The 26,816-nt window shown below is 37.5% G+C and overlaps 2 protein-coding genes across 5 annotated transcripts in view; one reads left to right on the forward strand and one right to left on the reverse strand.

The window, feature by feature from the left end:
- The window catches only part of LOC129771066 (Ig-like and fibronectin type-III domain-containing protein 1), a 436,355-nt gene that overhangs the window by 289,158 nt on the left and 120,381 nt on the right, over window positions 1-26,816 (forward strand). The gene's annotated exons all lie outside the window — the stretch shown is intronic.
- LOC129771067 (uncharacterized) lies at window positions 6,467-8,087 on the reverse strand. Its single transcript, XM_055774360.1, has one exon. It carries the CDS (start codon window positions 7,951-7,953, stop codon window positions 6,580-6,582), a length of 1,374 nt encoding a protein of 457 aa, XP_055630335.1. The 5' UTR covers window positions 7,954-8,087; the 3' UTR covers window positions 6,467-6,579.

A 26,816-nucleotide genomic window follows, 5' to 3' on the forward strand; every position in this document is an offset into this window, starting at 1 on the left:
CTATGCCGGTCTTTCTCGGCTAATTCAGCGATTTTGTCGCAATTTTCGCAATTTCCTAGATTTTCATCATCATAATTTATCAAAATACAACAAAAGCTCATTCATAATGAATCGATGAGCTAAATCACCTGCCATGAATCCAGGTTATTGCGTTGTGTCTTTTGTGAGCCATCGTGCGCAGATGGCTTCAGTACTTATAATTCACTCAACTAAAAAAAATTGTAAATTACAGGCTTAGGACGGGAGATAGTGTTTGGTTGAATCTCAGGGTCATGCTCTTTCTAAACTCTAACCCAGTGAGAACAGTCGATCTTACAAAAATATTTATATCGGTCCAACTTCATCATCTCTCAACATTCAGAAACCAATGAACCGACAACATCGTTGCCTTGAAACACACGAGGCAGCTAGAAGAAGTTGTTGACCTTCAGTGGCACCGGAAGTAGCTAGAATGGAATGACAGCACACAAGATAGTGTATCAATCAGTTCGGAAATAGACTAATCACTAATACTGTTTTCATTTGAATTCCTAATAAGCAGAAATAATATTCACCGAATAGAAACATCAGACGCTGAGTCTCACGAATCGAAATATCACATTGCTGACGGAACATAGATCGAGAAATTACCCTTTATTCGGCGCGCGTTTCGGAAGGATGTAACTTCGTGAAAAAATAACGTAAGAAGATGAGATGTACATCATTTTGATTTATCGATTCTGCGGTAACATTATCGATACCAGTCGAATGAAAAACAAATACCTAGTAGATACTCGGCAGAAGCTATGAGAAAACAATCCAACTTGCAATTGATGCTTATATTATTTATTCAGGTTCAGCGACCACATAAATATTTTTATTGATCAGTATAACTCTACCAAATTGTTTTTTTTAAATTTCTTGTTTTAGAATATTCTATGCTCATATTTTGTATCTTACTGTATGTAGGTAAACCTAGACAAAAATAGACAAAATTAACGAGAAAAAAATCCATTTCCTACTGTTTTCCATGGTCTAATTTATCCCAAACTTTGATCGATCGACTAAGAAAAATAACTGAACATATCAATATGAATCGTTCGAAGGGGAATTCCGGAAAACTCTAGACTTAAAATTGATCTGCTAACATTTGTATTTACTGTAATATTTACAAAATTGCGATAGATTTTCTAAAACGCTAGTTTTTTTTAAACTGATGTAGAAAATTACAATAATTTCGCATCAAATGAACCTTGTACAAAATTAATTGAAGTTTCTTCTCGATTTTTGTCCATCACACCTGCACATAACAAGATAAAAAAATGCGCGTAGAATATTCGAAAACTATGAACTAGAACTTTCAGAATAATTTTTGTCGAGAGATTTCACATGTATATTTATGCCCATTACTCGATTTTAATCATTACCGCATCCATCAAATACCTGTAAGTAGCAATTTTATCGAGATTTCTTCTGAGTACAAATAAACATAATAAGACTTTCCTTATTGTCTTCTTCTTCTTCTTGGCTTTAAGAGGCTTTAAACTTTGGGGTTCATTCGCCTCCATCCTTATTGTTAATATATTGTAATGATGGAATCGCAATAATTCCAACACTCAGAGGAAGATTCATATTTATGGCCTCTACCATGCTCCATTTACCTAGAAAAAAGTTTAATGACATGTGTCTGAGGGCACGAAAGGAAGCTTCACATAGTATTGTACAACTTTCTTTTCTTAATTCAGTTTTTTGGTTCGTTTAGAAATTCTTAAATTTAACTAATTTTATATTCAAAATTATGACCCTGAAACAAAATTTTTTTTTTTATTGTTGAACTCTTACCACTATTGGTATCTTGGAGAAAAAATGCTTTTCATGTGTATGTTGGCTTCATCGGTGCAAAATCTATAAAGTCGTCTGCGAGGCCTTTTACTTTATAATTGACCCTTACTGCACATACTGATTCGAATTGTTTTCTCAATTACTTTTGCTCAATTATGCTAACATTTAAAAAACAAACATTTTTCTGAAGTAAGGATTGAGAATGATTGTGACGTTGGTTATGAACGTCGATCTCAATAAGAGTGTCATAATAGATAGGGAGGCCACCCTAAGAAATTAAGCATAAATAAAGCATGTAATTAGATGTTTGATAGATTTTAAATGCATATTACGCAAAACCATTCTAATTTTATATCTTATAACAGCCATTCCATGCCTAACCGATATAGTGGTTCTCAGGTTTTCGTCAATAGTGGTAACCCGTATTTTTTATTATTTTTATTATTTTTTTTTCTTGGAAGCTGAGGATTTTTTACATAACATATCCCAATTTCAGAGAGGCTTTTTTCCGTGTTTGAGATATGATTTTTCAAAGTCAACCGATGGTTCGAAAAAACCCCTTTTTTCCTCTCCAAAAATTCATAACTTTTGAACTAATGGACCGATTCAGATAATCGACATATAAAATTGAAGGTTATGGGTTTTTTCGGATATATTGGGTAAAAAACATCAGCTTTCCCGAAAAAAATATAAAAAATATAGCGCCCTCTATCTTCAGCCGAGAAAACTATGAAAAACTAACTCAATCAAAATTACAAACACGAAAATACAAGTGTTTCACAAAAGTAATATTAAAAAAAACCTCTCTGATATCGAGATATGTTATTTAAAAAGACTCAGATTTCAAAAATATAAAAAACATAGCGCCCTCTAGTCTAAAAGACAATAAAAAAACGACTACAATCAATAACTACGAAAATGAAATCCATTTTTTCGCAAATTCAATGTTTTTTAATAAAAGACTAGCTTCAATTTGATATGGCGATCATCTGAATCAGTTCAGTGGTTCGAAAGTTATGTTTTTTTAGAAAAAAAGTCATTTTAGGGACAAAGTGGAAAAAAATTGATTTTTCGGACCACCCCAAAAAGGAAATGGGCACCCTAAAAAAATACGGGTCTAACGTTTTGCGATAAAGAACCAAATTACCACTTTTGACGAAAATCTGAGAACCACTATAACGGTTTGTCTGATATAATAAATTTTTAATATTTTTTTTATTTTAACGTTTTTTTTATTTTTCTTACATCTTTAATTGTATTGTATTCGTATATTCGTGAATAGAGTCCCAAATCATATCACGCTTTGGAAAATATTGCCACCTAATTGTTCAAAAAATTGTTATAACAAAATGTCTTTCGAGCAACGTCTGTGAAATTTTAAACAGTTTTACGAAAAAGCAACGTGGGAAACACAAGCAGCATTTATTGCCAAGTCAACTCGTGTTTCAATAGTTTAACGGAGGAGGGTTTCCGATCCAGAACAGTGGAAGAAGTGGTCTCGTCTTGTAAGCAAAACAAGAAAAAGATTGTTGTCACTAAAATAACACGATTTTTACTCCAATGAAGCGTTGCCAAAGTTACAATACAATTTGAAATGGCTGAGTATGAAAGTCATACTTGTGGTGAAATCGAAACCCGGAATACTTATGTTTAAGTATAGTCACGGCCCAGATGATCCATTCTTTGAGTTAGACTTGAGGAAGAGATTAGGAGACCCTTCACGTTCCATCAAAATGGAACTTTTACATCTAAATGGACACAGCATTCTTCGTGTGAAGTACAACGACATTCAACATTCGATGAAATATGTACCTCCTGTTAATCATGAATTTTTCATGAAGCTGGTTTCCGATTGGTTCCCGATATTGATTACGACCTGATCAGCGACGAAGAATCCAAAATTTTTCTCAATCATTTTAAGAGATTGAGACTAAAAATACATCCAACCACACTGAACTAAAAACTATCTCCTTTAACTTGCATTCTGCCAAAGTGAACTGAGTGCATGCGTACGCAAAAAAGGCATTAATATTTATGTGTTATTTTACAGACATTCATAGTCTCAGTGCTTGAAGACATCCTGCTTGTAACACGTGAGCAATAAAATAATAGGTTTGATCAGCCACGGTCAATTAGTGGGAGCCCAAACTTCAAATTGAAATATGAAATATGGGAACGAAAACCACAACGCTTTGTACGTATAAAATGGTCACTGATCTCAATGTTCCAAAATCGACAAAGCATAATGTGCTCAAAAATGACCTGGGATGACAAGTTTTTGAGAGGCATAAAGTTCATGGAGTTTCGAATGTTTCGAAGAAGAAACTGTTGCCCTTTCCAACTCTCCTACTAGCACAGCACTGAGGGCAAGACTGCCTTTCGGATGGAAAGTTATTTGTTTTGCAATGGTCTCACAATGTACAAAACAACAGATTGTGAGCCTACAGTTCGAGAAATACCCCAGATAATGTTTTAAACATTCCACGGCTCCGAAGCGCCGCATTTGTGATAGTAAACTTGGCAAACTATCACTTGTTTTTTTTTAAAGGCGTTAAAAATAACACTTTATGTTATAAGCCGAATGATTTGCGGAATGTCGTAAAGTCACCTAGTTCATCAGATCTAAAACCCTTGGATTACTTTGTATGATCATACATGTGGTTGAAGGTAACCAAGCAAAAGGTGTTATTCCGAAACATATATAGGTCGGACTCGATTATATGTGATTAGATTATATACAATTTTGGACTCGATTATGTACAGTTCGGAAATCTTATTTTTTATATTTCAAATATGACTTATTTCAAGAAGAAATGTAACCTTTCAACGTTTAAGTGGCTATTACTTGTTCAGTGGGGTAAAAATCGTGATTTTTAAAGATTTTGCTTGAATTTTCACCAATAATTGTTTATTGCAGCCAAATTAAGAAATATTGCGTGTTGGGTGTCAAAGAACAAATTTTAGGGCGGTTAGAGAGCTTCAATTTAATTGATTAATTGATCTTTCAAATGAATTGTATCCTGTATCGTACTTTGTAATGTAGAGCCAACAGTAATGTAATATGAGGCAACAAAGTCCGAAACAAAAGAAAAAGGTCAATAACCCTGTCATTGATGTAATTCGAACATATGCATAGAAGGATTTTTTTAATCTAATTTGATCGTCTATCACTTCCTGAGAGAATTTGGATAAATTTATTTTTTTCATGGGAGCAAGGTTTTTTTCTGACTTTAAGGGGATGAATCAAATTCCAAATTCCTCTTTTATATTCAAAAAACCAAAATACATGCAAAAAAACGAAAAAAAAAATTTTTTTACTCGATTATATACAGGATTCGATTATATACAGTGAAAAGAAATCGGAAACTGTATATAATCGTGTCCGCGCTGTATAACCAATAAATCAAAATATGTTATTCCATTTCCCTGAATTTGTTCACGCATTCAAGATTCTATTGGTGCCAGCTTCCAAGTATGCTTTTTTGATTGATTCATCGAACGTCGAAACGACACGGTTTAAATCTAAATTTGAATGAGATAGTTAACAAACAATATGGTCGCATGTTGGTGGATTAAAATCCAATGCGGATCCAAGAACAACCTCTCAATCCATCAAGTGACAGTTTGGTATGCACCGTGATCGAAAGATGTCATTGATTTTCGCTTTTCTGAGAAATAAAGCGCATCGCAGTGATTCGCTTCATGGTAAATGAATATATTTCCCCGAACCCCGGTGAAACGGACATATAAAATGTTTATTTTTAACAAGGCGGTGCGACATGTCACATCACTCATGCGTGCCCGATTCAAAAATGTGAATGAATCGTCCAAATAATACATTTCACTTAATTTTTCGTTCCTATTGCTAAGGTTTTTTAATTAAAAAAATTAATTCCAATGATAGCTTCGTGAAACAGAACCTCTAGAAACCTCGCAATCCTTGAGTGATTCTATTTATCCTCTGTTCGTCCTTCTAAAATTATTCGAATCTCCAACTCACAGTCAACTCGACTTTCGACAACCAACAAACCAAAGGACAGGTCCCTTCCAACACTAGCGTTCCAATACCAGGGGGGGAATCGAGGAAAAAAGATGACGTTGAAGAGTGTTTCGAATAGTAGGTACCAAAATATAACGCTATCGTTTCTAACAAATCTGATTATTCGATGCTGCCACATCAATTATTCAGCAGCATTGCACTTTTTGATTTTTAGAACCATTTCAGTTTTTTTCTAACGAACTACTTATCATCATGTAACGATCATCTTAACACTGTATATCTCGAAAGAAAGCTAAATTCGGTTCATCGTTGCCAAAGTCATTAACGATTCCTTACACGCCCTTGACAAAACACACGATTTTATGGCCAACACCATAAACAAGCATCGTTTCTACGAACACCAATCAGTCGGCGAAAAAAAGTAAATAAGACAAGTTGAACAACAAATACGCTCAGAACCGGACTTCGCTATCGAACGCCACGTCATTCATTTGTTGGTGCTATCTGACTTTCAACCGGCGGTGATTTTAGCAAGAAATAACTTCATTTGCATTTTCATCGCTCGTTGGAGAAAAAACAACTGAAGAAGCGCCGCAGCAGTGCATTTCTGTCATCCGCGTGTATGATGTGTGAAGAAAAACGAGATTAAATTTTAAGAAATTTATTATAAATTTTATTTTAAACATAAAACATTTCTTTTGTAACACAGCTTAACATAAGCTAATATAAAAACAAATGATCCCATTCCTACGAAACTATCAGGCTGTTATCTCTTTCTCAAACGATTCGTTCAGCTCGAAGTACTTCTCCCGAATTTCGGAAAACGTGAACTGGTCGTAGCTGTCCGCTTTGGCGGGTTTGCACTCTTTGGTTGCGGTCCGGGCACTGTCGCATCCCTTGCGAATCAGATCGCGAACGGCGTTGAGATAGTCGAGCGTCTGTTTGGCGCCGGATAGCATCATTTGTCCCGTAGCAGCGATCGCTCTGTCAATGTGGTCTAGAGCCATATCAAACCGACCGGTGGATTGGGACCGTCGGAACAACCCGTACGCGATGTACGACTCGATCATTGGCACGTGGGGGGTTTGAGATCCTAGGTGTCTAACGGTGACGTCTAGCGCTTCCATGAGCGCTGGGATAGCCGCCGAGGTAGCGTTCATTTTGATCAGGCACAGCCCGTAGTTCTGAAGGACGGCGGCATAGCCCCGATGGTAGGTTCCATAGTGTGAACGAGCACGTTGAATAGCCTGACTGATTAGCATATTGCCGAGGTCATAGCGCTGTTTGTTGAAACAGAATAATGCCTCCAGTTGGAGCACCTCAATGATGTCATCGATCGGCGTTGAGCTTGTGATGAGATTCATCGTTTTCAGCGTCCATTCGTGGCACTGCTCGTACTGTCTGGCACGGTACTGGTAATAGGCCACCTGCAGATACGATTTGATGAGGACGTTGGTGTCCTCGACGGTGGTTGTCAGCGAAAGTAAAATGTCGCAGGTTTTGCCGGCCTTCGATATCACAGAGCTTGCCTCAGCACGAAGCAATCGCTGAATGCAATCCAGTTCGAGTTTGGCGCGAAGCTGTTTATCCTCAACAGAAGAGATCATGCTTTGCACCACTTTCAGCACTTTAACACTACTTGCGGCCCAGCCGGCTTCGTACACGAAGCTGCCCAGTTTTAAAGCTCCCTGAATGCGACTCATGAAGGCCGATGAACTCGAATCAAGCGGCTCGTCGCGCACCATATCACAGTAGTTTTTGGTAAGTTCCGGTACAATTGGTTTCCCGGAAGAAGAAGATGCATGGCGGAGGCATTTGCCCACCACGTACAGACTCTGGTTGGTGAAGACCCTCATGAACAGAACCGGATCACAAAGTAGCTTTCGGAGCACACCCGATAGAGCTGGATATTCGCACATTTCTTCGAATATGTTGGCCAACAACTTCGCCGGAAGGAAATTCATTTCCGCAACTTGTTGATCTTGTTGTTCCGAGCGAGCCAACTCTGCCACAAACACTTTCACGCACTCTTGATACAAGGACGGGGCCTTCGCCGGAACGATACGAATGCCACTGAAGCGGGCCCGGGCATGCATGTGGAGCGGGTTAGACTGCATTTGCGAATACAACATTTTTCTTAACTGCTTGTTGATTTAACTTGTCCGCAACAAATAATCGACAACTTTTGAGAACAGGTGATGATTGTTTCTCGATCAAACAAACCTTACGATTTCACGATTAGCATTGAACTGATTGATATTCGGATTGCTTGCTCGCTTTATATCTCACGACCGGAGCGCTTCGGTACAAAACCCACGATCAAGTGGCCTCACCAATACCACCCTGGCTCGCAACAGGCTCTCTCGGCATCTGCCTTCCACGCTCTTCGTAAACAAGACGGTCGATCGCCGCAGCAGCATCAACCGGTCAGCTGGCGGTTTGTTTTGAAGAATTTCTTACCCCTGGGCGAGCCTCTGAAACGTTATTCTTGTGCAGTGGTAGCAAAACATGTTTGTTGTTTGCTATGAAGTCACCTCCGCGGTTGGAATAATAAGAGGAGAAAAACAACAAGCGCGCGACTTGAAGACGATTAAATTCCATGAGATTAGCGAAGTGAACGCAACGCAAATTTGAACAACACCACGCTCGGCGAATTTTGAGGTACGCGTTTTTTTTCTCTCCCTTGTTTTTCGCCAAGAAACATCCAGGTCGAAATTAGTTTACAAACTTCTTCAGTGTGAATGTTACCTGAATTTTGGATGGCAGTGGAAAGTTACCAGAAATTTTTCGAAACACACACGCATGTGTTTGTGTGTGCACATTCCATTTAATGCTTTCCCACAACAACCAGTATGGGGGCGTTGAGTCCGTTCATCTCTGCTGCGGGAGTAGAAAACTTGCGAATTATTGATGTTCGCCATTGATTACGTGGACCTTATTTTTCTCACACCTCCGAACTCGATGGCGAAGGCCGCGATTGTATAAGATGACGGATGCATGAATGAAAACAGTGGGTGCCCCAAACAAGCTCTTAAGGTTACGAATGGCACCGAAAAAAAACAACCCCGATTGATCAAAGTCCGACAAACAGAATGGCGTCGGTAGTAGCCCGCACACTGGTTTTGTTTCTAGAAGTTACAACATTTTTCCCCTAGTTTATTGACCAGATAATTTTGGAGACAACCTTATTGAGAACAAGTGGCATGCTTGTTCCAACAAGCGGAATAAATGTGTCAAACCGCGAATGGCGATTCCTACAATCTAATAGCAAAAAAGTTGTTTATATGTTTTAGTTTTTTTTCCTCTTCCCGCTAAGGATCACAAATTTAAATCAGAATCAATCTGGGTAAATAAATGACGACATTTTACTCGCCTGTGGCATCAGATCGTGCTGAGACAGTATGCACTACACACTACACACGATTGACCATTTCACGTGTTTTTCATCAGGGAACTCGTGGCCAGCTCCCCGGTGCCGGAGGTGCAGAGGCCGGCCTGGTTCCAGACGTCTGTCAGAAATAACACACTTTGTAGGGAGCAGCGGCGCTGACTACTTGTTATTATATTCATAAGCGACCGGTTTTTCATGTATGGGGCCAGGCTTAATAAGCACGGCAGTTTAAAAAGAATATTAAATTACTCGGACCGATCGCACACGGGGTGTACCATATATTTAATCGATTGATCAAACGCGCGAATGGATAGCCAGCCGCGGCGATCGTCGCGTTCGCCGAGGATGTTTTACTGCTTGGAGTATGTAACCTTTTCCTGCTTGCTATCAACGATGACGACTTAGAACGGTGGGCCAGGAGTAGGTAGTAGATAGTGAGTCACCGGTGGTCGCATATGGCTGTAGAAAAATAGAGAAAAACGGCAGTGCAGTAGCGGACAGGCAACTGTTTGCACAGATGTGACAGTGGACTGGTTATGGTGCATTAGGTTTACTGATGCAGTCGATAGGAATTCATTCCTTAGATATTGTCGATTACGATTGAGACTTAAGACGATTGCAGAGAGCAAAGTGTCTAGAGATGGAGGTTATCAAATTAATATAGTAAATTTTTAGTAGCCCAAAAAATGGAGTATTGCCAGATACCTTTAGAAGGTTTTGGCTAAGTAAAATATTGAAATTATACTCCGAATGCAGCGAAAAGAATATTTTTTGTTGGTGGCAATATAGTTGCCAGTACCCGTAGAAGAGTTAATCAGTATGGAGTGGTATGCATATGCGCACATTACATCGATTCAGTTAGGTCAACTTTGCGCTAACATGCAAACTCGACCAAACTATTGTGTCAGACTTTAAGCTCTGAGAGCTCCCACAGATTGCTGAATCTTTATCGGCCGATAGTTTGGTCGGGTTGGCATGATAGTGCAAAAACCGGCCCAACTGATTAGGAATCTGATCAAACTATTGGCCGACAAAAAGTCTTTTTTTCCTTCATCAAACCATTTATTCCGTTAGACCCTTTAAAAATGTAATGCCAAGCAGTCAATAACGAGCTTTAAAAACGCTTGCAGTAAATGCCCATTTCAGAAGGTAGATTATCATGTATTGTACAAAAGCTTCTTTGCAGTAGACGTTGCTCTGGCTTACTATCCAGATAGATATTGATAGTTGAACACAAGCTCCAATTTGTTCTGAATAATCTTTTTTACAATATAATCTCAATTGTTATTTTCGACCATTATTCGATGATTTATTGATGGAAATACACTTTTTTTGCTATTTTGTGACGTGTCAACGCTAGTGAATCCAGTTTTTCGCGCAGAGCGTTTTGTCACATCACAAAATGCATGCCGATATTTGCAAGCTGCTTGTGATTTTTCAAAAAACGCTTAATATACTGGGATTTACGTTCATCTATCGTGGACGAATCATCGACCAAAACTCCTTTGTAAGTTTTGAAACGGAGCTGGAAACACAACATTAATGATCAATAGCTGGAAACCGCATAAATGCCAGGCGTTCTCACATCACCGAAGTAATTTATTGACAGCTGTCAAAATTTAAATGGTGCCTCTCAATTCGTTCCGTTTGTTTTATTAAAACACATGAAGCCAAGAATGAATTCAGCAAGTTTTTGGCACCCTGTTCTGAATTATAGTTCATTTCTCTCAAAGATCAAAGCATCGATCGAAACAAATGGTAGCCGGAAGGGGCAAGGTCTAGGCCAGGGGCTTTCAAACGGAAATCTTGAAAATCCACCATACAATAAAAAAATCGAGGGGTTGTATTCGAGGCACGACCGCTTAGGACGTAGGACTACGCAATCTATATATTTTTTAAATTTTGTTGGCTTATCATCTCGGATATTATTCGCGAATACGTCGGAATCTCTTAACACATTAAGGACCACACGTTTTGGGGCAAACTTGTACGCTTCATTTGTTCGGATGCTACGAATGAGATCGTTTCCTTCGGTGTGGATGAGACAAAGGCGAACCATCGGTAGGCCTTGTGAGATTCTTGGCAGACCATGGATTTAACCATCAAGTGTAGAAAACGCGCGTTATTTCGTGTTCCATCCGTAACAGACGGAACGCGAAACACGAGAAATCTCGTGAGCGGTCCGCAAAGTGTTAAATAACCTTTCAGTAAGAAGTGCCGGGGACTTTTAAAAAGGTTTAATGGCTTGCGTTATATTGTGGAATTATTTCGAAAAGCAACGATTCTTTCTTGCCTTTGCGAGAACAATACACTAATTGGTCATATGCCGCAATTTGTTTCTTTATTTCAATGCACGCATTGCACCTACCAAGAGGCATCTTCCGTGCATCAAACACGCGTCCAACAGATGTACACAATTGCAGCGATAAAAATGAAACATCGCGAGATTGACCGTTACGAAAAATCGTTTCTCGGCTCTAGGAACTAGGAGCTTGTTGCATCAGACCAGAGCCGATTCGCACGAGAGCAAATACGAATGGTGAAATATTCGCTAGCGTTCACAGCTCGAGGGGAAACATAAAATACAAAACGAGCAGAATAAGCGACCTTTGTTGTTTCGGGCACAGAAAGATTCTAAGAATTTTCCTCAAAGGAGATACAATATTTATACACTAGCCTTCGTTGTTTCTATTCTAGCGGCTGGATAAGTTGCTCGTTATTAACAGCTCTGTTAGAGAAAGCACACAAAAAGGACAGAACAAATGTACGGGGAAATAGGAATGCTTCCAATTTTCATCAATTTAAACCATATACAGACTATGGGATTGTAATGTATAGCATATCAATCAAATCTTAGAAAATCTCCGATTCGATTGGTATGCAAATTGTTAAAATCAGGTCGCAGCAAAAATAGTTATTAACGTTAACTTTATTTAATAAAAACGTGACCTGTTTTCTGATTTGACACCATTAATGTAAGACATAGTCCTACGTCAAAATACCTTAATTTAATTTCACCGGACCTCTAGTGCTTTATCTTGTTTACTCCGAGTCAGATGTCGTGTAAACGCTACGCGCAACCGAAATAGAGTTGTTCCCAGTTAGGTAATGTCAATGCAAATAGGATTTGTTTTAATTATTAAAAAATACAGGTACTCCGTCAAATGTTTTCGCTTCAAAAAGTGCCCTGCCATAAAAAAAAATCTGAAAACCCCTGGTCTAGGCTATAAAGCTAGTGAGCCAGAATTCCAGAATAAATATAACAGGAATAAGGCCGAGCGTTGTCATAATGGAATATTATACATGTCAATATTATTGTCAATATGATGACACTTGAGAGCATAATGACAGCTGAACACAGCCAACGACGCAGAAATCCGGATTTTCTGCTTTTCGAGCATCAATATCGTGACACTTCATATGCATGATGTTGACGTTTTACGTCACGGACTTCGAGACTGAGTTCCCAGATTTGCAAGCGTGCCTGTAAACTTGCCGACATTTAATTTAATTTTTAATACAAATCAAAACCTTAAAGTAAACTGACAATGGGTCGTTGAGAGAGTGGATGAAACAGTGTTTTAAGGTTTTTTTTAATGTTCTGAACTCGGTCATTTTTTTTTGCGCTAGCAAGTGGGGCAGCCATTTTAGTCTAAGTTGTGTGTTTTTTCATATTCCGCTATGAAATTTGGAGAACGAGAAGATCTGGGAAAAAACGTGCGTTTATTCAAGATACGTTAATTCAAGGTATAATTCAAGGTTGCTAAAAACCAGGCATCTCTGAAACTGAAAGGAACAGCCTGTATTTGTTAATTCAGTATTATGTTGTGTTTTTGAGAAGGAATACAGATTTTTAAAGTGAAAATTATGAATGAAAATTAACTTTCAGAATCAAAATAGTATTCTATGTAAATTACACTCACTTTTTTTCTGCAAGTGATGAAATAATCCTATACGAAAATTGTGTCTGAAATTTATCTTACATTATAATGATAAGTTTTAGTAGGAATATCGGAAAATTTGGAGGAAATAGGTTAAGTTAGGATTAGGACTATGTGCTTCATGTAATAAAATAATCCCAAGTAGGAATTTTCATTCAAATTTTATCAATTTAAAATTGGATTTGAGCCTTCTAATCTGATGGAGAATATTTTGGATCCCAAACTCGAATGTTGCCACTAGTAATCGCGGATACTTTCGTTGTCCCGAGTTGATAGCGGTATTGACCGTGTAAGGTGACAAAATATTGAATGAAGTTGAATCGGATCAGAAAACCTGAACGTTGCCTGTAGGAATCTCCTTTGATCGTTTGACCAGGTTTCAGCAACTAATAGTCTCAAATTCTTCATCTTCATTTTTTTTCGGTTGACCCGGACGCTTTTTGTCTTTAGCACTAAAATCGCCACTTTTAAATCGTCCAAGCCATTCTAGGCAAAATCTATCCGATGGTGCAGAGTCACCTTAAACTTTCACAAGGATTCGATGGTTTTCAGCTGCACTTTTCTTCCGAAGTAAACTGAAAATCCGCAAATGGTGCTTATCTGCAACAAAACTCAACACTTTCTGTAGAGGCGAATGAACTGAAAAGTTTAAAGCCTCTTTAAAACAACGAACTGAACTGAACACTTTCAACGCGGTAAAAATTTATGTACAAAAATCAATCACAGCTATTTATAGCGCTTTGAGCCATCTTGTGGAAACGGAACGAACTAAGTTGCACACCCAATATAAAATCTTCTCCATCTCCTTGTAGGAAATTTTCTTAATTTTATTTTGACAGCGTTTATTGAAATCGGAAAGAAAAACACGAACAAATATGTTTTTAGTGAATCAAAACTTTGTTACGTCACGCTGCCATGGATCATCCATTAAAAATCAATTAATTTAATGATTTTATGAGTCAACAACATTATAAACCTCATGTTCTATCAGTTTAATGATGTACCATTGCACCAAACAAACTCCACCCCGTATATATCACACTGCCTCTGTATCATAGTAAACCGGAATCTCTTTCTACAGATGGCGACATTCTCTATCGGCTAGTGATTGTTTTAAGTAGTATGAACCTTTTTGAACAAATTACGAAATTTGATGACATCTCCAAGCTGAATTACAACGCCAACTACAATAAGACAACTTTCCAAACCTTTCAATCACCGAAAAAATTACATAGATAATAATGAAAGTTTATATTTTTAGCCTAATAACAAAAATATAGAAGGTAGTGAAAAGTACATGACCGCATTGTTGACTCAAGACCACGTAATGCTTTCATTTAATTCATTTGTTCATCACTTCGAAGGTGTTTTGGAACACATCGGCGTTTTAGAAATATCTCTTTGGTAGAAAGTTTAGGTGGTCCTGATTCTGTTTTCCATAGTTTTCATAGCGAATTCAGTTCTTTGCAATTCAGTATACTGTTTCCCGAATTAATCCATCAAATGCATAAAAAAGTTTCTCGTTATACTTTGCGCATTGCGCATTTGCTGCGGTAAATCGCCAGTTTGTACTCTGCTATCGTGCGGACACTCGCAGATCCGTATTGCTCAAAATATGAACAAAATGCAAAGTTTTACGCGTAGAAGAAAAGGAGCAAAGCGAGAAAAGTATACATAAAAATAAAAATGATATGGTGCCTATATTGTTCATGAATAATTTTATCGTTTGATGTGTTTCGGTAACACAAAATCAAATAACTTGAAATCAATGGAAAAGTAAAGAAGAACCAAAACATTATGACGTTTAATGTCTCCATACTGCTCGCTCTCAGCTCTCTAGAGCACTGAGAGCACAAGGCAGACAATCGGAGATCCCCGTCCGGGATATCTTAGGTAGCCGTGATCCTGATCTTCTGCTTCATCTATACCTGTTCCTCAGAAACGCCGATTCAACGTTTAATGATGTTTCCTTCGTTGTGTCCCCGTTTTATATCCCTCCTATCCGATCGATAAACTTTTACTTAGTCGCGGCAATACATACACACACTCTTTACAGGACCAAAGATTGTGCAGTCCACTGATCATTCAACAAGAGCCAAAGGTTGTACCGCTCATGACAACTCTACATGAACTGATGATTGCGCCGGTTAGTGACCATTCTATCCTGGATTCCTCGAGTCGAGAAAGACACACCACGCTAGATATGAGGTACAGACTAGGGGGGCGTTGCTGATTAAGGGTCAGCTGCATCCCAATAGGAAGTATCCCGTGTCGGGCACACGTACAGAGCATTGGAGACAGCAACATCCGAATTACGAAAACACTTGTAATACTAACCTCGAGCCAACCGCGAGTAATCGGTTACATATTACTAACATAGATAATAAGAAAAATTGTCAAAGTATTGAACTCCCGGCCCCGTGAGGCTAACACCATATGAACCTTGATAAAAATATATATTTTGGAAAAAAAAATTGTCTCCATCAAATCTGGGGACATCGAATTGACGTTCATGGCTTTCACTTGGTTCATTTCGTTCCTGACTAAACTTCAACGCATTCCATTTGAATATTAATATTAAAACAAATTTCTTTCATGTTTCTGTAGTTTAGGCATGCAAGAATATACCCTAGAAAGGACTCATCGGAAATCCTATTATATACCGAGTTAGAGCCATTTTAGATACGGTATCTAACCTGGTACGGCCATAACAATAAACTTCACACGTTTTTCTCGAAACTAGTTTTTTCAAACTGGCGTACACGATATCTCAAGTTCTACTGAACCGATTCATGGCGAATTTATATGAATACAATCTGCCGAAAACTCTCTATCGCAACCTCTAAGAAATGATATTTTAAAATTTTACTATATTTAAAAAATCGGGAAACGTATGAAAAAACGTTTTAAACCGCATTTTGTTTTTCAAACGGCCGCCTTCTTGTCACAAAAGATATTTTTGACTTGCCCGAGGTTCATGCGATAGCGGCATCTTTACTGATTCAGAATCTGTTCGATTTTTTTGTTTCAGATTTTTACGGGACTCGAAAAAAAGGCAGAAATTCACGTCTCTACACTAGAATACCCCCTTAACCCATATAGTGTCAAGCGTTCAAAAAATCGAACAGAAATTTTGATAATTGTTCATGGCTTTGGAAGTCAACCATATGGTAATGATTTTGCACCAAATGATAGCTTAGTTTATTAGCTACCACTTACCATCAATTTCTTTTGATTCTGTATAACTTTATTGGGGAATGAATTCGGTATGTGTGGAAAGCGCATAACCTAATATAACTTTACAAATAAAAAACCAATAAAATACAAGAACATATATTTTCTCTACGGCATCACTTTGATAAAAAAAAACACATATTGTGTACATATTGTATACATATTTGACTTTGATTTCATTTTAAGATTTTTCGTCTGTTCCCGGAAACTGGAAGTTGGGGAAAAAATTCTTGAACATTGAGATTTCTTTAGTGTCAATAATCAAAATTACACCGATGGCTTCCGTCAAAAAATACTGTTTTAACAACTTGGTCGTTAATGGGTTGAGCAGCATGTTGATATTCATTTGCTGAGAGAACGATTATTGTGTTCGACATGTATGTTTAAAGTAAAATACATTGTGTCTGCTAGTTTATAATAAAATAAAGTTCGTTTTGAAAATTTCACAACATGTAAAATACAGAAAACTAGTGAAACTAAAGATTTATTTCTCGAATTTCGTGTTTCATATGTCGAGTCGTGTGTTATAATCAACCATAAAACTTTCTTCCTAACAAAATCTTTAGATGACACCCTTAAACACACCCAATTTCCAAGACTGGAAATATAAATATAGAGCCACTTAAAGGGGAAATCTCTTTTTTTAGAAAAAAAAAATCAACATTGCTCAAAATCAAGCAATTTTAGTTACTGCAAGCTTACCGTACTGAAACAGACAATCAAACATAATCAATAGCTGAGATAATGGATACATAAACGACAGTCATACACACCGTTCGGAATTGATATCCCACGAAACTCAGAAACGCGAACTTGTTACTTTATTACAGTATGAAACGTCTCATCCTTGTTAATTACTTCTGAAACAAATCCGAATTTATTTTCTCTCAATATACTTTAAGAGAAGCCAAGCAAATCATTAAACGACCAACTAACATTTATTCACTAAAAGGCAAAATTTTACTATCCAGTAGAGGAGCCAGCCAACATCGCCAAAAGTCTAACCGTTTACCTAGAAGGCTCGACAATAGAGAGAAGAACACCCACGATAACTGGAAGCGGTGCATATTTTATAACCCCTCGAAAAAGGTTACCAGTGCACGTTATTGTTTTCGGTCGAGTTCAAGGTATTTCACTGCTTCAGGTGATAGTATTATAATTCTATGCTATTCTTCCTAAATATATAAAACACTTGACTTGACACAGTTTTTTCCAATAAACCAAACACAGCTTATCACAGCAATTTCACCACTTGGGTAGAAAGTTGCAACAAAGATGCGACTGCAGACTGCGCGATTTGCAAGTCATGTCCGGCGTTATACGTGCGTTTCGAGCAATGAATCATCAGTTCCTTGACATTGACCGGCGAGAGAGGCTCACAATCCGTGTTCCTCGTTTTTGCATTCAGTATGCCTTTATTTCCTACCAACATCCATTCTTTGCATTAATGAGCATCCGAAGAAAGCATTTCGGTTAATAGCTGGCATTGGAAATCATTGGTTGTTTTCAAGTGTGGTTCGTGATATACCTCACGGTAGTGACAAGAGGACCTCAATACGTGAGATATTATTCAACGAATATAGCTGTTGTTTCCATAGGATTTCCCGCTATATCAACTGGGGGTGAATAAACGGTATGCGATAAGAAATAACAATAGTTTGATGGAGCTTCATTGTATGAGATATGCGAGTGGGATTTATTCAGAAACGATACCCATTGAAACACCTAACAAACGTGCCGGCAGTGAGAAAGTCCTTATCCTTTCACCCCACTAACGTATGTGGATTAAAACACGTGCTATAGTTCGCTAGCGAGACCCGGCAGCCTGACTCATAGGACATGCCGGACCCCTCCCCGCTTTTTGCAAAGATGTTTTGAAACAACAAGCTCGTTATATGAAGTGGTAACGCGTGTACTAAATATCTGAATATATCCATCTATTTTCATCTGAAAGCATTGATGTGTCGCCCAATTCAATCAATCCCTGGCTGATGCAATATAAATAAAAAGAATGATGCAATTGTGCATTGCGATTGCACGGTATTTTGACTCTAGAATCTTGATATTTATTCTCTGAAGTTGCTGCGACACGTGTAAAAAAAAGATATAAAAATATTGCGCATATAGAAAACAAATGAATTAAAGGTGCTTTTTTACGTTTTTTCTCAACGCAATCACAATCAAAGTTTGACAAAGTGGCTATGTCACAAGCATTTAGGTTTTTGGAAAAGTTTTTCAAAAATTCAAAGACGATCAAATTATACCATATTTATCAACGATCAGATTATTACCTTTTTATCATACAGATGAATTGTTCTTTATATCTATTTTTGTGGATTATTTCAGTAAATCATTGGCTCTAGCTGAGAAAACAACGATTTTCCCTCAAAGTTTCAATATGAACGTATGAACATTTCAAGAATCGGAGCGCACGAAATAAATTTTATCTCGCGATAACTTCGATAGAATGAAAATGAAGTGAGCTCAAAGTTAAAGTTTGTATTGCATTTATTATTGTCATTGAAAATAAATATAAATAGAATGTTATCTGTCTGTCTTTCTGTCTGTCTGATTCTTATGGACTCGAAAACTACTGAACCGATCGACATGAATATTGGTATGTAGGAGTTTTTGAGGTCGGGGAAGGTTCTTATGATAGTTCGAGATCCCTCACCATACAAATTGCCATACAAATCAAACACAATTTTTTGCATTATTCGAGAATTAATCAAGCAAACAAAACCAAATTTGGCATGTGTAGGTTTTGGGGTGCAATAAATGTTTCTATGGTGAGCAGACACTCATCCCCCCTCTCGAAGGGGGGCAGTTATATAAATAAACACAAATTTCTGCATAACTCGAAAACTAATCAAGCAAATGGAGCCAAATGGATCCAAATCTAGCATATGAAGGTTTTAGGGGGCAAGAAACGTTTCTATGGTAAATAGACTCTCCTTCCCCCCTCTCTAAGGGGGGAGGGCTGCCATACAATTGAAACACAAATTTCTGCATACCTCGAAAACCAATCAAGCAAATGAAGCCAAATTAGGCATGTGAAGGTTTTAGGGGACAAGAAACGATTCAATGGTGAGTAGACACTCCTCCCCCTCTCTAAGGGGAGGCTGCCATACAAATGAAACACAAATGTCTGCACAACTCGAGAACTAATCAAGCAAATCGAGTCAAATTTGGCATGTGGAGGTGGAGGTCGTGAATCAACACTTCTCCCCTCTCTCTAAGCGTGATGGAGGAGGGGGGGGGGGGGGTGATGTGTCTACCATACAGATTAATCATAAGTTTCTGCATAATTCAAGAACTAATCAAGCAAATGGAACCAATTTCGGTAGATGGAGGTTGTTGGAGGCAATACACGTTTCAATGGTGGTTTGACACTCCTCCCCCTCCTTAAGGGGGGCTGCATTACTCGAGAATCAATCACGCAAACGGAACCAAATGTTTCTATGATGGTATGACACCCCTCCGTCCTCTGGAATGGAGGGAGGGTTCCAAAAAATTCAAACACATATTTCAATCAAACATATTCCAACCAAACATGACAATTGAAAATTTTCGGAAAACTCCGAAGAAAATAGGAAAACTGGCAAAAATTCAATTCCCATATGTTCTACAATTTCATAGTGACAAGCGTTGTTAGTCCATTTGATGTTTGCGCTAACGAAATTGATTTTTGTTCAAAAGTGGAAATTGATTTTAATGTGATAAAATTCACTCATATAGCTTCTACATTTATAAAAAATTAAAATGGTTCACCGAATGTGTTGATAAGAGCAAAACTGGAGGAAGGAATTGTACGATTTAGGACTGTCTTTATTCTCTTTATTCTTTTCTGTATCAAACATTTATTCCATGTAACGGAGAAACATGTTATTTGGTAGTAGTTGGAAAATCTTGAAAGAGAATTTTGTCTGAAAATAATCCCCTAATCATAATATTATGATGACAAATTTTGGTAGTCATTTCGTTTGGTACTAGGAGTTTTATAGTAAAAGGTAATTTTAAAGGATAGATTGGGAAGCGGAACAATGGTCGGTCAATTTGCCATAGAATTTCTCATAACTCATTTTAAATCATGAAAAAGATAGGCCCTTTTTCAGAAGTTGATCGTGAAATCTTCGCAAATGCTCTTAACTAACATATTTTGATCACGCTATGTAGAAAAAATAACAAAGACTTTGAAAAAATATATATATATTTGTGTCCGCCTGTTTGGTAAAAACATCCCATAGTGCATCGTAGGTAATAAATAGAATCGAGTTCTTTTAGGGATTACTTGAAACAAACGGGACTGAATGTACTGTGTACTGGTCTGGGTGTCATTGTGTCCAAAGGATGAGGTCCAGGTAGACATCACAATTGAGCAAATTGAAGCAAAGACGTACACATATAGTAAAATCCTGGGGCCGAGAATTGAAAACAATTCCTAGACAGCGCTATGCAGTGGTTATGAAGTACGCATTATGTTTTCGGTGCGTAAACAACTTTGTTTACTCTTAAGTTCACCCATATCCACAGTCAATCAACCAAGAAGCAATGATGAACTTTCGATTTGTTGCACGTGGAATCGATAAAGCAATAAATCCAGAACAAAACAAGCACTATTTCATCGTGCAGATCGATTCTACCTGTTCCTTCTCATCTGGACGGGTTCTTCATCGCCCTTCCCACACGAGAATAACAAACGATGTGGAAATGACCAACTTCAATGGAATATTTCAGTACGTTTTGCAGTGGTGTGCGTGAATGACTACTTAAGCCAGCTAATTGCAGCCCACTGCGTGTTTTGTAACGATTAACCTATTTTCTGAGGTCGAGTCCGATTCTTTGACCCCAAGTCGGGTTTACAAAAAAAAAACGTGCGGAAAGAGGCAGCCTGTGTATCTGAGGGATATTTAAATTGAACTTTCAAGATCCAATGGCCCTCTTACCTGATTTTTTTTTGTTTCTATTTTAAATAACAGTTTTCAGATCAGATATTCAAATTGTTTAAAGTACATTATACACTATTATACATACATTATTTTTCAAAACTGAGGGGAAGTTGGAACAATTATCACATTATTGAATCCCTATAAGCAGGTATGCGCAGACATTGTGGGGCCATTAACAAAAAAATGATACTGTTGATTAAACCACTTGAACATTACACTATTTCCGGTGATCTTCACTTTTGACGTTCTGGTGCTGCAGCTGTTTAATTGTTTGTTTTGTTCTTTTTTTTCTAGCTATTTGACACACTTATTTTCTTATCTTCAAAAAAGTCAAATATCAATTTGAACATAAAACTTTCCGATTTTCTTTATTTTGTGGTAATGATAGAATGAAAAAATATATCTCGTTTATTACTTCTCTACAATACAACTACCACCCTTATTCTGTATTTCGATTGATTCGAAATATTTCGAACGACTTGATAAAACTCCATTAAATACCGTTCGAGTTGTTTTTGCATTTCGTTCGATCTGTTTCTCTTCGAACATCAAATGGGTAAAACATTCGAAATAGGGAATGCGAAATCATAACTCGAACGAAATGAAAATCCGTCTGAACACAGAATAGGGCTGTACATAAGAATGCTACCAATCACGATGTTGATATACGAAATGTGTGAATTTATCTTTTCTAAATATTCAATAAATTTTTTAAATGAAAGCTAATTCATACAAAACTTTTTTATTGTCCTTCACTGTAGTCTCTTTCTAATACAAAACATTGATTCCAACGGTGCTCTCACGATTGAAAGAAAGTTTCGAATGGTTATCTATCTCAGAATCATCATAATCATCAGAATCATTACAATCAAATTATTTTTTGTACTGCGATATTTGAAAAATTTCTTAAAACTTATGAATGATATATCCAAATAATTAATCTTAATCATATAGTGAAAAATATGATTAAGAGAATTAAAATCAGCTCTTAAAGCTTCTTTTTTTAATTTTAAACCCAAAAACGTGTTCTCGTTCTGTACATACTGTCAAATATATACTGGGAAGTTGAGTTTTATGTCATCGCCTTCAAAATAGGCCCCTTCTGAAGCAATACACTTTTTCCAAAAAAACAATCCGGTCATCGAGACACTTTTTTTACATGTATTCATGAATTGCCTCAATAAGAATCAGAACAAATTGAGCTCTTTTGACACTAGTCGTGCTGCGACTTCTCTCATGCTCAAAAGAGTGATATTAAATTCACCAGCAACCTTCTACAACTTGAATGACGACAACAGTACTGTTCCTTTCACTATGTCGCCGGATGGCCGTCTTTGATTTGGAAAATCATTCATCTCTTCTCGGCCGTTTTTGAATGTCTTATACCATTCATACATCTCTGTTTTCGACATAAATTCTTGTGCCGACAATCCCATGGCACAATATTTTTTTGCAACACTAAATTTCACTCAGTTTCTTTGATCAATAGAATAGTTCATATAAAAAAAACATGTATACGATATCTCAAGTCCTACTGAACCGATTTATGTCGAATTCATGTGAGTAGAATCTTTATGCATCTCTTTATTGCATGAACCAATAAAAAATCATAATTATCAAATTTTACTATTTTCAAAAGATCGGGAAACGTAAAAAAACGTTTTGAACATTTTTTTTCTTCAAGCGGTCGCTATTTTGTCAAAACACATGATTTTGACTTGTCCGAGATTCATGTGATAGCGGCATCTTTGCTGATTCAGAATCTGTTCGATATTTTATGTTCCAGGTAACCAGATGGGCTGGAATCGTGTACGCCATGGCACAACTTTTTTTTTGAACCCCCTCACTTCATCAGCTTGTAACAAGTCTAATTATGTTTTTTTTTTGAATTTGTCATTCTGTCAGAGAGAAACAAGAAAAATAATACTGGGTTCGTTCTGGTCATCCTTAGAGGCGAATGAACTGTAGTTTAAAACCTCTATAATAGAAAACAAATTCAATCAACCTAGTCAACATCAGTTCAGCTCCAGCTAGCGAGCGGACGGTTTTGCTTGACACAAAAGAAAAATGTTATATATTGCACCATGTTCAGTTACTCAAGAGAAGTGAAACATAGGGTCGCCAGCCGGTATGCATTAAAAAGCTCTTGGATCACTCAGCCTAGCGGTGTTGACACACAGTTGCCAACAAACGTTTCTGAGTTGTCAATGTAATCCTCATCATTATACTCAACATGATTGGCAACATTGCTGTTTTTTGACACCTTACGAATTTCATGCCAACTCGTCTTAGGAGTTGGCAGCACCATCTCAGATAACAGCGAAACGTTGTGGATGTAAACGCATGAGACTATTAGGCAACTTTGCATACTTGAAATATTTAAAAAAGAATTAGACTACTTTTTCAAAAAGGCCAAAATTATTTTCTTGAATTTTTTAAAAACAAAATATAACTCAAAAACTATATAATACCTACAAATTTTGGATAAAAGGATGAAATATAGGAAATTGTTTGAGTTTTCATAAATATATTTTGTTTAAGTTTTCTCAAAAATATATTTTTCTAAAATTTGAAAAAAAAAAATGTGAATAGCCTTTGCAATTTCTAACAATTCGTCCATATATTGGAAGATGAGCACTTTTACAGGAAAAAAGTTTTTCTCACAACAACTTCTTCATGTTATCTTCGAAAAAATTACAACTAATCCTTATTTTGTTTAAAGTCATATAGTGTATTCGAAATAGTTTTATATCTTATTATAATATAAACTTTCATCGAAGACGTGAACTTTCATTGTTTCTGGAATATATGGATCATTTTGGTATGGAGACCCCTGAAAAAATAATGTTTTACTCTTTACATTTTTGTGTATAAATTCTCGCGTTTAACATGTTCTTGACATGTTTCTGAATAGAAAAAAGTTAGCAGAACATGTAAAGGGTGTGTCACATCTAATTGCATCACGGAAAAAACGCTGTAGAAATTCGCCCAGTAGACCGATCCTTTTGAAAATTTTAGACAGTAAAATAAAAACTATTAAACAACTTTTGGCATTTTCTTTTTATTCATACTTCGAGCCCAAGCCCGTATGCCCGCACCTTCCTCTTTACCCCGTCCATAAGGTTCTGTACAACGTCAGGTTGTAGTTTTTTTTTTGAACAGAAATCCATTTTCTCTTGAAGTCCGCCTCCGATTTGACAACTTTTGGGTTCTTCCGGAGGGCCTGCTTCATAATCGCCCAATATTTCTCTATTGGGCGAAGCTCCGGCGCGTTGGGCAGGTTCATTTCCTTTGGCACGAAGGTGACCCCGTTGGCTTCGTACCACTCCAACACGTCCTTTGAATAGTGGCACGAAGCGAGATCCGGCCAGAAGATGGTCGGGCCCTCGTGCTGCTTCAATAGTGGTAGTAAGCGCTTCTGTAGGCACTCCTTAAGGTAAACCTGCCCGTCTACCGTGCCGGTCATCACGAAGGGGGCGCTCCGCTTTCCGCAAGATCAGATCGCTTGCCACACCATGTACTTTTTGGCAAACTTGGATAGTTTCTGCTTGCGAATCTCCTCCGGAACGCTGAATTTGTCCTCTGCGGAGAAGAACAACAGGCCCGACAGCTGACGAAAGTCCGCTTTGACGTAGGTTTCGTCGTCCATTACCAGGCAATGCGGCTTCGTCAGCATTTCGGTGTACAGCTTCCGGGCTCGCGTCTTCCCCACCATGTTTTGCCTTTCGTCGCGGTTAGGAGCCTTCTGAACCTTGTATGTACGCAGGCCCTCCCGCTGCTTGGTCCGCTGGACGAATGAACTTGACAAATTCAGCTTATTGGCGACATCCCGGACCGAACTTCTCGGATCACGCCTAAACTGCTTAACTACGCGCTTGTGATCTTTTTCACTGACGGAGCATCCATTTTTGCCGTTCTTCACCTTCCGGTCGATGGTTAGGTTCTCGAAGTATCGTTTTAGTACTCTGCTGACCGTGGATTGGACGATTCCCACCATCTTACCAATGTCCCGATGTGACAACTCCGGATTCTCGAAATGAGTGCACAGGATTAATTCACGACGCTCTTTTTCGTTCGACGACATTTTTCCAAATTTACGAAAAATTTACAGTGAAGCATGGCCAACGTGATCTATACACTCTTATCTGATTATAAGCGAAAGCTGAAGATATAATCCTAAAAATTAAATTTCTACAGCGTTTTTTTCCGTGATGCAATTTGATGTGACACCCTTTAAATCGCGATAATTTCTATATACAAATATTACGAATTAAACATTAACATTAATGTTTCAAAGAAAAGCATGAAAAAGTTGTTGTTCGAAGAACTTTTTGCCTGGAAAAGTGCCCATCTTCCGATGTATGGGTGACTTATTGGAAATTGTATGGGCTATTCATATCTATGTTTTCAGAATTTCAAAAAACTTGTTTTTGAGAAAAATAAATTGTAATTTTCAAAATATTTTTTTTCAATTTTTTTAAATTTTTTTTTTCAAACCGCGTCTTCTTCAAATCCCACTTGAAGATGGCGATGAATTTCTCTACGAGGCGGAGCTCTAAGATGTGAGGTGGTTTGTGTTCTTTGATCACCATCATCACATTATTCTCGGTATACCATTCTATCGCCTTCTTTCCATGATGGGAGGTTGCCAAATCCGGCCAGAATAGAACGGGTTTGTCGTGTTTTGTTGAGAAAAGATAGCAAACGTTTCTCCAGACATTCCTTGACTAGCATGGCCAGATTGGCGACGAAAATATCGCTTTTCCAACCGCTGGTGCATCAGATCTGCCAAACCAGGTATTTTTGGACGAGCACGAGAAGCTTCATGGTCTTGAAGGTATCTGCCAAACCTAAGGCCATTCAAAAATTTCCACTACTTTGACGTTTATCATTAAATTTCGCTTCTTTCTAAGATAATATCCGAAGGTCTACATTGATAATGCGATCGTATACTCGACACTTCCCTTGTATTTTTGCTTTCCTTGGAATATATTTTGATGATTGATTATGATTATGATAATGATTATGACTCTTATGATTGATTTTTATTGAATCTTCTTCTATAAAGATTCTATTTGATCCGACATGCATCTTCCAACAAACAATATAATCTTCCACACACCTTTCATAGTCATATTCCAAGAATACCTTGTATGTCTTCATCGAATTCGCAATTTTCTCTTCAATCAGCTCGAAACGCCACGTGGGAGTAAAGTTTAGCTAAATATGGTTGTTTAGAATGATGACATTGTAAATGGTACAAATTCTATTGATTGTTTTTCCGTAGATTCGATATTGAAACCCTCAATTAGTGGTGTTTGTATAAAATCTATGAATTATCCTCTTCCTCTCTTCCAAATAGGTTGGAATTTGAAACACGGACCAGTTGACATAGATTCTCTGAAATTAAATCAAATAAAGACGAAAAACGATGCATCTCAATGAAAATGAACGTATCATGGACACACAAATCTACAATC

Source organism: Toxorhynchites rutilus, chromosome 2 (genome assembly GCF_029784135.1).
Source record: "Toxorhynchites rutilus septentrionalis strain SRP chromosome 2, ASM2978413v1, whole genome shotgun sequence".
In the NCBI taxonomy this organism is placed as follows: Eukaryota; Metazoa; Arthropoda; class Insecta; order Diptera; family Culicidae; genus Toxorhynchites; species Toxorhynchites rutilus.